The sequence below is a fragment of the Gracilinanus agilis genome, chromosome 2 (genome assembly GCF_016433145.1).
Source record: "Gracilinanus agilis isolate LMUSP501 chromosome 2, AgileGrace, whole genome shotgun sequence".
Taxonomy (NCBI): domain Eukaryota; kingdom Metazoa; phylum Chordata; class Mammalia; order Didelphimorphia; family Didelphidae; genus Gracilinanus; species Gracilinanus agilis.
In genome coordinates this window covers 113529640-113542429 of record NC_058131.1, presented here as the reverse complement: position 1 = coordinate 113542429, position 12790 = coordinate 113529640, and the positions used below count along the sequence as shown (strand labels likewise).

At 37.0% G+C, this 12790-nt stretch overlaps 1 protein-coding gene across 1 annotated transcript in view; it reads left to right on the top strand.

Moving 5' to 3' along the window:
• Window positions 1–4860, top strand: part of PUS10 (pseudouridine synthase 10) — a 101535-nt gene extending 96675 nt beyond the window's left edge. Inside the window, exons 17-18 of the mRNA XM_044663364.1 lie at window positions 2037–2136; window positions 3924–4860. Of these exons, the coding sequence (XP_044519299.1) occupies window positions 2037–2136; window positions 3924–3962 (139 nt within the window). The 3' untranslated portion in view covers window positions 3963–4860. The remainder of the gene's footprint in view (window positions 1–2036; window positions 2137–3923) is intronic.
• Window positions 4861–12790: the final 7930 nt, after the last annotated feature.

The window sequence follows — 12790 nt, the reverse complement described above, 5'->3', positions numbered from 1 at the left end:
AGAATAGTAATTAATGCAATAGTGTCTATCTGGAGGGATGGCCTTAGTGGTGTGCTCTAGGCATCTGTCATTGCCCTCTTCTGCTCAACATTTATATCAATAGCTTAGAAATAGTTTATAAGTGGCATAGCCTTCCTAGCCTTCAAGAAGTCTTTCCCCCTTTCTCCCTTACTCTCCTCCATTACTCTGTATCCCAGTGGCCTGATCTTCTTGCTGTCCATCTTTCAACTGTGCATTTTAACTGGCTGATCCACATGCCTGGAATGTTTTCCCTCCTCAGCTCTTTGGCTTCTCTGGCTTCCTTCAGGCCTCAACTAAAGGCTGAGCCTCTGCAAGAAGCCTTTCCCTGCCTTCCTCTCTGGGATTATCTCTAGTTTATCTTGTATATACACAACTGTTTGCATGTTATCTCCTACTCTGAGCTCCTTGAGGGGAGGGACTGGTTTTTGCCTTTCCTTATTCCTAACATTTAGCACAGTAACTGATACAGAGTAAATGCTCAATAAATGCTTATTGAATTGACTTAAGGGATAGGAACTCTTTGAATTACAGTCAGGATCCAAGAATATCTCATCGAGTTGGAACAATGGACCCAAATTAACAAGGTAAAGTTTAATAGGAGTAAATTTAAAGTGCTTTCCTAGGTTCAAAAACTAAGCTGACCACTTTGGAAGAAATGGCACTAGCCACGAGACTGTGGGGAAAAGCCCTACAGGTTCATTGTATTGTAAACTCAGTATAAATCAAGAAAAAGCTATGCACAGAAACAAGCTAACATAGGAGCAGCTAGGTGGCTCAATGGATAGAGTGCCAGGCCTGGACACAGAAGAGCAAGTTCAAATCTGGCCTCAGACACTTTCTAGCTGTATGAACATGGGCAAGTCACCAAACCCCCATCGCCTGGCTCTTACTACTCATCTACTTTGGAGCCAATCTATAGTATTGATTCTAAGACAGAAAGTAAGGGTTTTTTTTAAATTTTGCTTTGTTTTGAAACCTAATATAACCTCTGACTATTATAATAGAATAGAAGCATAGGGTCTAGAATAAGAGGGGCATAATTTTGTCTACCGTATTCCATCTGGAAAATTGTATTCTGTTCAAGACAAGGACATTGTCAGAGGATGGTCAGAAGCACGGTGAGGTGAGTCAGGAAGATGATGATAAAAGGTCCAATTGAAGGTTTTTATCCCAAAGGAGACTAAATTTGGGGAAGTGGACATGGTAGATTGGTATCTGAAGAATACCAGTGTGGAAGACATATTAGAGTTATTTACTTGGGACAAGAGACCAAAAGTAAAAACTATGGATAGAATCTGCAATGACAGATTAGTGGAGTTTCTTTTCACTGGAAGCTTTCAGATATGGGTTTGATGATTTTTTTTAGAGAAGTTGTAGAGAAGATTCCTTCTTCTGGTGTAGTTGGACTAAAAGATCTCTGAGGATCCTTCTAGCCCAGATTATATGATCCTGAAACATAGAATAACAAAGGCTACTTCTAAAGGGTTTATATTCATTCTGAAGTGTTATCTCCTCTATCATCTCCCTTCCCTATTGTTTATAAATGTAAAGTTGCAGGGACTTAGCCTACCCAGCCCATCTTATGAGAAAAAAGCTTCTTTCAGAATCTCTCTAGGCACATGAAGCTCACTGTCAGAATCCACTACCTGAAAGATTGTCCTGCTGTCATTATTGATCCTTCAGGGCCAAAAAAGATGAGTTAATTGATTCTGTTACTAGGAAAGGTATGTTAGGGGAAAAAAATCATACCCATGAGCTGATGTATGATGAAATTTTGCCTGGAAAGAATTTGATTTAGTTGACAGGAAGCCCCTTTATTTAGCACCTGGCTTGCCAGGTCTTGGGGCTAGTTTTCTATAGCTCATTTTGTAAGACATGCATCAAGTGACATAGCTTAGAAACTGATTTTCTTTTATAGTATTTCTGCTTTTGTGTTTATCATTTCCTTTTCACCTGTTGAATCTCACCAAAACAGCTTGTATCACATACTCATTGTTCCTCAAGTAAAAACCCAGCTATATTAAAGAATTCGTGCATGGGGACTTTGGGAGAACCAAGCCAAATATTGGTTCCCTAATGAATGGAACAGCTGATATTCTGGAGTTGGATGTAGAGGTAAATTGCTTATCATTAATCTCTTATAGAAATTAGCCAAGAATATCCTTCCTTGTGTGAGACCTATTAACATTAAGCTTAGGGCTTTCAAAGGATTGATTTGTAAGATAGTTCAAACATGTAGTCAGCAGCCAAAAATGCCATCTCCAGTAGTGTGTCAGTGATAGACTCTCTGCTGAATTCTGGCAAAATATAGATTTATTCTCATTTAGATGCTCTTCTTCTGAGTATCAGATCTAAACTTGAAGCCAGGAAGGAAAACCAAAATGGAAAAAGAAATTAATTTGCTTAAAGCCCAAAGAACATACATTTTATGAAAATATATCTATGACTTCCCCAGCTTTTGTATTTAGGAATATAGAATTCAATTCAAGTGAGGACAGAGTTGAGATGGGGAGATGAAAATTCTGATTGATAGCACCATTCTGCCTAAGGGAAAAGTCAGGAAAATGTATTTTGGTATTACATAGTACTGACAATATAGTGTGAGGCAGTAATCCAGTGATTACTATGGCCTCTTAGTGGATAATTATCTTGCACAGTTGATACCTTAAAAGACCCTGGCTAGTGGCTGTTAATTACAGGGGGTGTCAGCAAGGTGTTGATTGTATCTGGTCCATGTTATCTAGTACTAGCTAGAACTTCTCTTAACAGAAAACCCCAAACATACTTTCTAACCGAAATTCTTCAAATAGCTGCAAAGATCCTTGTCAGCCAGGCCTTTAAACACACTAGATAACAAAAACTGAAATAAATTGTAGGAAAACTTTTTCTTTTAAATAATTAGGTTTCAATAGGAACTTCAGGATAGGAATAGAGGAAAGTGTGTGTGTGTGTGTGTGTGTGTGTGTGTGTATGTGTATATGTATGTATATGTATGTATACATATACATACATATACACATACACACACATATGCTCTTATATTCTTAAAAGAGAAATGAGAAGTGATACAATTCAGTGGATTGGCTAAAAAGAAGGGAGGCCACTAAGAAATGGAAGTCAGCCCCTAGGAAAAGTGACAGGCCCTTCTTGGGCCTATAAATTTTTAGTAAGTTTTTACAAAGCTGCCTTAAATCTGAATAAAATTTAACTTCATTATGAGACCCCACATTCAAGTTGAGCATAAACAGAGATTTAATATAGTACCATTGGATTCCTTATTACTACCCTTTTATTAGTAGCAAGAAAAGTTAAGTACTTTTGGCATATGGCCATGTTGGTATCATCAAAATCAACAAAGATTTTTTTTTAAATGATGATTTCATATCTGGTCCTTTACCAAGGTATCTTTTACACATGTCACTAAATTAGTTTTTCAAGTATATATGCAGTTTGCTTTATCAATTTTTTAAAAGCTATCAAATATTTGAGATAGCCAGAACTAAGAAATCCACTTCTTAGATTGGAAAAAAAAACTGCTCAAGAATTTTGAAAGGAATTAACCAAAAGATGAGCTAAACTAATTTCATTATTTCTAAAATTTAATTTCTGAATGTGGTATTTTCAACCTCTAACTCAAAGCTCTCATTTCTTTATGAAGTGACAGTTAAATAAGGAGAATATTTCTGCTGCTAGGTATAATTGGTTCAAGGCCAGTCTAAGGCAACAGTTCTAAAAGATCAGCCTGTATGTTGTCATATAAAATTGTAAGATTTACCAGCTGTCTTTGTCAAGTAAGATTTCTTACCTGCTGTATTATTTTTTTATTCTGCTTTTATTGTTAACAAATGCTAAATAAAACAATGATGTTCAGTTCTAATGACATTAGTTTCTCTTCCTCCTAGTCTGTTGATGTTGACTGGCCACCGGCTCTGGACAATTAACTTGAAAGATGGGAATCAGAAGAATATCTCTGCTATTATCCTGCAGAAGACAACTAGCAAAACATACAGACATAATCCAGACCACAAGATAGTTTCTTTTCTCTCCTTCAACTGTCTTCCAGACTTACTTGGATCATATTGATCTGAACAGTTTTCTACTCATTAGCATTTATTCATCTAACATCTTTTTTAGGCATTAAGTTGGTCTAAAGATATTTTATTGTGGTTTTTCTTTTCATCCAGTCTATGAGATAGTAATGAATAATGCTTTTCTCCACTTCTTTCATTTCAAGAGGTATGCAGACTGCAAGATACATGGGCTGATCTTTGACAGACCACTGTTCTTTAGTCCTGTAGAAAGTGAAATTGTCTTCGATGAATGAGATATTCCATGTTCCTTTTGTGTTCTGAATCCCAAAATTTCTCTGCTTTTAAGTCAAGCTCTACATAAACTTATAAAACATGAAAGGGTGGGAGATGATGTAGGGAGTGAGAACTGGATGTGGAGTCAGGAAGACCTGAATTCAAATCTAGCCTCATACACTTAATAGTATGACCTGAAGCAAGTATCTTAATTTCTCAGCCTCACTTTCCAAACAGGGATAATAATAGCATCTACCACTCAGGGTTATAAGGATAGAATGAGATAACAATATAAAATGTTATACAAACTTTAAAGCATCATATAAATTTTAGCTTTTACTTTCATCAGATAAACATTCTAAGAACAACAAAGATATCTCAGCTAGTTGATTGTTTTTTAATTATTTGTTAATTTTATTATAATGTGCTATTTGGCATATTTTTTTTACTAACTACCCTATTAACCTGGCATTGCTATTATTTTTCCTGTGGAAGAAAAACAAAGACTCGAGAGTAATGATACATATATATAGTATGTACAATGAACTTTCAAGATCTTTTTTAAATAAAAAAGGTTGAGGACAACCTGGATTTCTGGAATTTGTTTGAAAAATTAAATAATATGTAAATATAAGATCATGTTAATTATTTAAGTACAATCACTTTTAGTATTTTATATGATTCCCTACAATAACCCTACAGAGTAGGGGGTTTTATTCTCATTACCAGATTTCACACAGTTGACTCATATTGAGCTTATGGTCCACTAAATCCCCAAGCTTCTTTTCAGACAAACTACTGTCTACCCTGCTTCCCCCTTCCTCCAGCTCCTGAAATTGGAAACACAGGCTTCAAGTGTATTGGAATTAGCAACACATTAGAAGTAACTATGGAGCCAGAATTGAACAAGATTCCACAAAGTATCTTGGGACATAGGAAAGGCAAAGAGGCATGGGAAAGAACAAGCGAGAGACCTGGGTTTGACTCTCAGTCCTACTGCTTCCTAGCTGTGTGACTTTTCTGGCAATGCAGTATTCCTAAAGTTCATGTTTGACTTTATCCATGTCCTGCTCCATAAATTCTGGTGCTTCCCTATTTCCTTTAGAATCAAACACAAACTCTTTTATTGGCATTTCTCTGGTTCCGGCTTTGTGATACATTTACTCTCTTTCATATACTCTTTGGTCTGGCTGAACTAACCTGTTTGGTTGGAATCCTGGAAGGGAAACCTTTCCTGATCCCCTCCTGCACGCTCCATTACCTTTTATTTATTTTTTGGCATGTCTCAAAGAATGCAAGCTGCTTGGGGACTCTGGACTTGTCTCTAGAAATGCTAACAATTGCAATCAGAAGGAAAGAGAAATTAAAAATCACAAATATCCTCTAATAGGTACCTATTTACAGATGGCTTGATAATTCACTTAGCCTCAGAGCATTAGCCAAGAAACTAATCAAAATCCCTTTAGTAAATATGTATATGTTTATCTTCATGAGTAATATGTTTATATATTTATATGTATATATGGAGAAAGAGGAGGGTTTTTTTTCATTTAGGAGAAAATAATAAGACACATTCAGATGCCTAGAAGTTGTCACATTAACACAGTAAGACTTTTCAAAAAGAAAACTAAGTAATTGGAGTGTTTCGATTAAAATAGGATTTGGTCCTTAGATTCAAATACAATTTATTAGAATTATTTAGATAAATAGAAGATGAGAGAGATAGAAAAGGGGCCCTCCTCTGGCAAACCCAGCATAGAAGTTTGTAGACAGAGCGCCAGAGACAGAGCGCAAACTTTCTGCTTGACCCTTTTTATAACCACCTGGCTCCCCTGCTTCTGTCCTAGCTGTCCAGGTCAAGTTCAGGCTGACGCCAGGTATGCAGGTAGATAACAGGAGATGATGTCACCTGTGCAACCCCAGAAAGTGGGGAGGGTAAATATCCTTCCCAGAGGAGGGATATTCATTGCATATAGTTGATCAAAAAAAAAAAAACTAAGTAGAGCCCAAAGTCCAGAATCTCAAAAGAAATAAGGAAAAGAAATAGTAATCAAGGGGCTGTTGGGCAATAAAGTCAATGGTAACACTTTTATAGACCCCTATCTTTTTTTTCCCCTCATATTGGCATACTGACTGTATACTCTATGGATAGTGGACTTTCAGGTGGACTTGGTCTTGGAGAGGGAGATGTTGGGCTTCTGCATCTGCTTGGCAGGGACTGAGCTAAGGGGAAGAACTTCCTGATGGAATCGTATTTCATGTTACTGCTATCTCTGGCCTGGCATGTCCTCTAGAGGCACTTCTTAACATATGCTGATGTGTTGGCTGTATATTCACCTCATCCCCTCCTCTGAAAGACACCATCACTGATATCCCAACACTTCCTTCTAACTCTTCTCCCTTACCCACACCCAACCTCCACATATCCATTCCCATATTGGGTAAATTTAGCCTATTCTCTCCATCCTATTAGGCAGACTGGTGTATTGGGGGAAAGTACTGAATTTGAAATCAGGAGAGATTTGAGTTTGAACTCCCAAAAGGCAGAAATTGGAAAAATAAGTGGGAATTGCAAATTTAGGGTTGATAATGGGGAAAAAAAATGTCATAAGAATGAAAGCTGTCCCAAAAGGAACAGGATGTCTCTGGATGTAGGAAGTCAACAAGCATTTATTAAGCATGTACTACATGCTAGGAACTGTGCTATGTGCAGGCAAGGGATGTTGTAGAGGATTCTTGTTCAGGAATGAGTTGGCTCATGAGGCCTATAATTTTGAGTTCTACTTCTGACACTTGTTTTTCTTACCTTCCCTTTATTCTTTTGAAGAAAAAAAGTGTCCACCTTGAACAGTTATTGTGAATACCAAACAAGATGAAGTTTGGAATAGGCTTGAAAACTTAAAAGTGGCACCTCAATTTCCACTATGTTCATTATCATTGTTGCTGTTGTTATGATGGACTTTCCCATGGCACTGAGAAACTTCCTGAAAATAATGTGTACAAAATGTTTGGTGACCCTGACCTATAGCTTCCCCTCCACCCTCCAGTGATTTTTATTGGAATTCTTTAAAGTTACCTAACATTTAAGAAAACTTATCAATACAACAGCCAATCAGGATTCCAGAGGTACCCAGTGTATAATTTTAGTAAAATCAAAGACTTAAAATTTTTTGAGAAAAATTTCAGGAAAAAAAGTTCACTAACTCCTCGAATCAAGAAAGTAAACTGTTTGAAGAAAGTGCCATAAAGAAACCTACACTGCATCAGAAGATCCAGAATGAACTTTGGGATATAATTGATTGAACTGAAGGGGGTTGAACACATTTATTCTGAATGTAAACTCATGCCAAAGGGGACTGCCCCCAAATTGGCTTTTTGTTAATGTGCCTAGCAAACATTGGTTTTGCTCTCTCATTTCCTTCATCTCCAACTATTGTAATTTCCTCTTAGAAAAATGCAATATTTTATGCTCCTTTAGCTAGAAGATCTTTAGAGGTATAGGCTGGTTATGACAAATGTTTCATTGGGGAGACTAGTCTCCCAAAGAATCACAGGGAGTATTGTGAAGAGTGAATCAGTGATTTTTAAGTTAATCAATAAAACTTAAGTAGCCCTACTTAGTACCTTACCAGTCACTAAGTATGAGAGTTCACAAGTCACTTGCTAGATTGGGTGACAACTCCAGAGGCCACTGCCCTGGCCCTAGGGAGTGCTAGGGAAATTGAAAGACTGTGATTGGTTCCCATAAAGTGGGGAAGGAAAGTCCTGAACTTCCTGTCCAAGGGACTTCTCCTTGAGGTTTCTCCTTTGGAGTTTCTGCTCCTTGGATCTTCTCCTTTGGACTTCTTTGGAAGACGGTTCCTTGGGGTTTTTGGACTTGGACTTGGAGCTTTGGGCCTTTTGACTGGAGTTTTTGGCTTTGGGACTTCGACTTTCGGCTTTGGAGGTTCTTGGAGTTTGGGACTTTCTTGTTGGGTTCACTGCTGCCTCAATGAGCTTAGCTCATGAGGGTTTTCCTGCATTGGGACCTTTCCTGGATCCTGTCTGGCTTGCTGGTGAGTGACTAGGATTCCCACATGGAGATTGGAACTCTGTTGGGGAGTGAGCTTCATTGCACAGGATCAGCATTTAGGGCAGGCTAGGCAGTCTCCTTACCTCTTTTCTTTCCACATTTCCATCTTTTTACTAATGTTCCAATTAAACAAAATTGTTAAAAGCTGCCAATAGCTTTCCTGATTTAAGGGATAATAATTGACAACCACTTTTTATAACTCTTATTTAGTCAAAATCCCAATTTAACCATTATACCAGAGAAAATGCCAGCCACATTCCTGTGATAATCTTGGTACAGATCAAGACATTTTTTGGACATTGCTAGTGCAGGAATTAGTTTTGCTTTACTATCCATACTTGATTTGTTGGGGTTTTTTTCTTTCAAAAGGAAGAGAAAGTGTATTTTTGTTCACTGAAAAAAATTTTTGATTTAATAAAAAGTTGCCCAAAGCAACTTGTAGAAAATCTCATATGACTACTCAACTTCAGCCAAACAGGAGGGCATAAAGTGGGTCAAAATAGTATGCACATACAAGTTAGCTTGCTGTATGTATATTTCCCTCATATCCCTTAAGGAAAACTTTTTCCAAGGAAGGTCTGAAACAGAAAGGAGGAAAAAGAATGAGAAGGGGGGGGGGGAGGTTGTGGTTATAAGCTCATGCCTGAAGCTTTTCCAAAAATCCAGTCATGAGCAGCTAAATGACTCTGGATTCAGAGCCAGACCAAGAGACTAAGCCTGTGTGACCCTGGGCAACTCACTTAACCCCCAGTGCCTAGTCCTTTTCACTCTTGTGCCATGGAACCAGTATGAAGTATTGATTCTCAGAGAGAAGGTAATGTGTTTAAAAAAGAAAACAGTGTTGGAGTACAAAAGTTTCAGAACTCGGTTAACTATATCCCATAGTAATCTTGGACAAAACTCTAGGAATTGCTAGAGGAATTTCTGTGAAGTAATAAGATATTTGAGGAACTCTGGCAAAAGCTTTGACAAGCATGAGATTTCTGCCTGGCACAAGTTGGAGTTCACTTTTTCTGGGATTATGTACTCGGAGGCCAATGGACCCACATCTCGGGAGTGAACATATTTATGATGTGTTTGTGAACATGGGTGAGGGGGTTCATGTCGAGGTGAGACCCTGATGAAGTGCTTTAAGAAAAAAACTGGAGGCTAAAAACAGTACTCTCAGCTCCCACCTTAAGAGGATAATACAATGCGAATTCTACAAACTAATTATGCAAAGACAAAAGAGTTGCAGTTTGATAGAGAAATTGAGATTTTAAAGCAAGCATGTTTAATAAAATATATAATTGCTAACAGATGCCAGCCATTTCATTATTAAGGGAAATTATTACACATTTACACATTTTTCTTAAAGCCATTACTTCAAGAAAAGGAAGACTGATGGTCATGGAGCGCGAGTGGTTTCTCTATTTTGTCTATCGCTGGTGACTGGCCAATGCTTGGATGATTACCATTCAAGATAGGAAACAGGCAAATGTTTACTAGATTTCATGGTGATCAGCTCTTACCTTTAAATTTCAGTTTTAAGTACAATTTCCACTGTAATTTCCTTTGTCCTGATTCAACTACTGAAGCTTATTTTAGAACACATGTGACTTTTACACAGTGCTGAATTAGTCACTTTTTCCCATCTCTGCAACAAAACATGTTCATAGATTCTAAAAAGTAAGTTGATATTTCCTTTAGAAAGTGAGAGCACATTTTAAGGCTTTTTCTTTAGTTGAATATAGCAAATTTTTAAAATTACCCTACCATTCATAAATAACCTTCAAAGCTGATATAGAAAAAAATAGAAAAGAGCTTTTGATACAAATTTTATGATTGAATGTTGCTTATCTTTTAAAAAACTCGGTAGGATTTCCAAATTGTTTATAAGATTTTAAAAAATTGCAAAATTGCCTTTGTCAGTTCAGGTTTGGGCCCCAGAAATGTAAGAAAGAAGCAAATTATCTGAAAGGACCTCAAATATTTTTATTTACCTAGAAATTTTGAGTAAAGATTAAACACAAACTTAAAATTTTGTCAATATCTTACACTTTTTTGTAACATCCCCATAAACTAAGACAGAGAGTATTAAATAATTACATTTTCTCAGATTTATCTCATAAATGCAAGATTGGAAATGGGGGATGAAATTAATTTTTGTTCAAAAAGCAAATTTGAAGAGAGCATATTTAGAAATTTGTTTTGTAATTTCCAAATTTGAAGAGTGTATTTAGAAAACTGTAATTTCCTTTATGAATTTGTTTAGCAGATGTTCAGTGTTTGGGTTCTTTGGGCCTCTGCACTTGTGTAGTATCATTTATACTCTGGGACTAATTATCTTGAGTATACTATGTGCTTAAGATTTTAAGAAATGGAGAGGAAAAAATTATATGAAATTAACAGTGAAAGGCAATTTTACTTCAATAGCCTCTCTATGTCTAAATATTATGTTAAATTCAATAATAGGAATAGGGATCTATGATTTCTTTGGGACAGGGAACGCCCAGATAAGAAAACTCTCCCTACTAAGGCAAATCAGCATCTTTCTTGCAACATAGTCTTAGAGAATTTGCCTGTATAGTCACAGAATTCTTAAATTCTGAATTCACCATACGTTTCTTTTATCACAAGTACCATACCATGTCTGTACTTTCCTTCGGAGATTGGTAAAGAGAATAGGATTCTAATTCTTTTTAAATAGTGTAATTATTAGTATAGCAAACATTGAAATACAGGCCAATATCAGTAAAGGTTCATTTCAGTGAAATAAAATTAAAATCCAAAATTTTCTTTTAAATTTATAGTTTGTTAAGGAACAATCACCAAGTCTTCACTAAACACCTATAATATGCAAGGGGCCATGCCAAGTCCTGTGGGGAATTCCAAAAAGCATTCAGTCAGCTCTATGCTCCAAGAATTTGTACTCTAGTAGAAAAAGTCCATGTATATAAATAGTAATGCAAAAGAGCCTATCTTTAAGTATGATTTGTTTTAAAGCAAATAGTAACATGTTCAGAGAAGAGAGGAAGAGAAAAATAAAGGTTATGATAATCTAATAAAGATTATATACAGAATTTCTGTTTGTGTTAATTATAAAATAAAAAACACAAGATAAATAAAAATAAAATATACAACAAAATATAAAAGAAGAGACATGGAAATCAACACACATACAGAGGTACATACAACTGTTTTTAAAAATAAATCTAAGTAACTCCTAGTCCGTGGTAAAGGACATAGGCAATTTTCATTAAAGGAAACATGAATTGTTATAATTGTCACTCAAAAAAAAAGCTCAACTTTATGAGTAAAGATAAAAATGTATATAACTTTGAGCTATCACTTTCAACCTATTAAATTAGAAAAAAAAAGTGAATCAACAAGAAATCTCTAGTAGGTTGCAAAGAACAATTTCATTTACCATTGGTACAATTTCAAATCAGTCTAGTGTTGTAATGAATTTCTGGGACAAGATGGACACCACTTTGAGTGACAAGACCGGCAGTTGAAGACCTCGGAATGTGCCCAGGTGCTGTGACCCAGGGCAAAAGTCAGTTGGAGCCAGCCCTATAAATACCCACAAGTCCTTTCAGTCTGGAGCAGAACTTGGGAGGTGGGAGGTCGAGAGGGAGAATAGGCCTGTACCTGCAACCCAACCTGTCCTACTGAGAGAGCTAGAGAGCCATTACAACCATCATCATTAGAGCTGAGAGAGAACTGTATCACTGACATTGCAAGAAGATCATCATAGCCTTCCCCAATCTTTGGCTCGGCTCCGGCCAAGACAGGCCAGAGTTAGTGAGAGGGTGAAGAAACTCCGGTCTCTACCTGATCTAGCAATCTCCACAGCTTGATCATTAACTTCGACTATTAGCAATAGGGTTCCCCAAATCCTCCATCCTTTCCCTTGTTCCTAATCCCATCAACTAGAATTAAATGTAGTGGTTTTGTTACAAAGTACCTCTCCTGATTGGCAGATATATCTAAGCCCTAGGGAAGGGGAGTCCCTTCACATCATGCAGTCAGATCCACAGCTTTATCTGATCAGTGCACCAATAGCTCTTATCAATAATCATTCCAACCCCAGGCTGAGGAACTAGAGAAGTTAACTACACTTACAACTTCTCCGTGGTTGCCTGTCTGGGCAACTGTTAAAGAGGACAGCCAACAGGCTCAGTTTGGCAGAGCCTGTCAGGTGGGGAGAAGCACAGCTTTTCTGCCAGCAGCCCCTACTACCCAGAGGCCCGTGGGTGAGAGTGTGCTTTCTCTCCCACCAAATCCAATCCAACCTTTCAGGTCCTTGTATCCTCCTTATAACACTAGTTCTTTTGTAAATATATAGTAAGTTACAAAAATTATCATGCCTTTTGACTTACATTGATGGAATAAGCCCTGAAATTGTTTT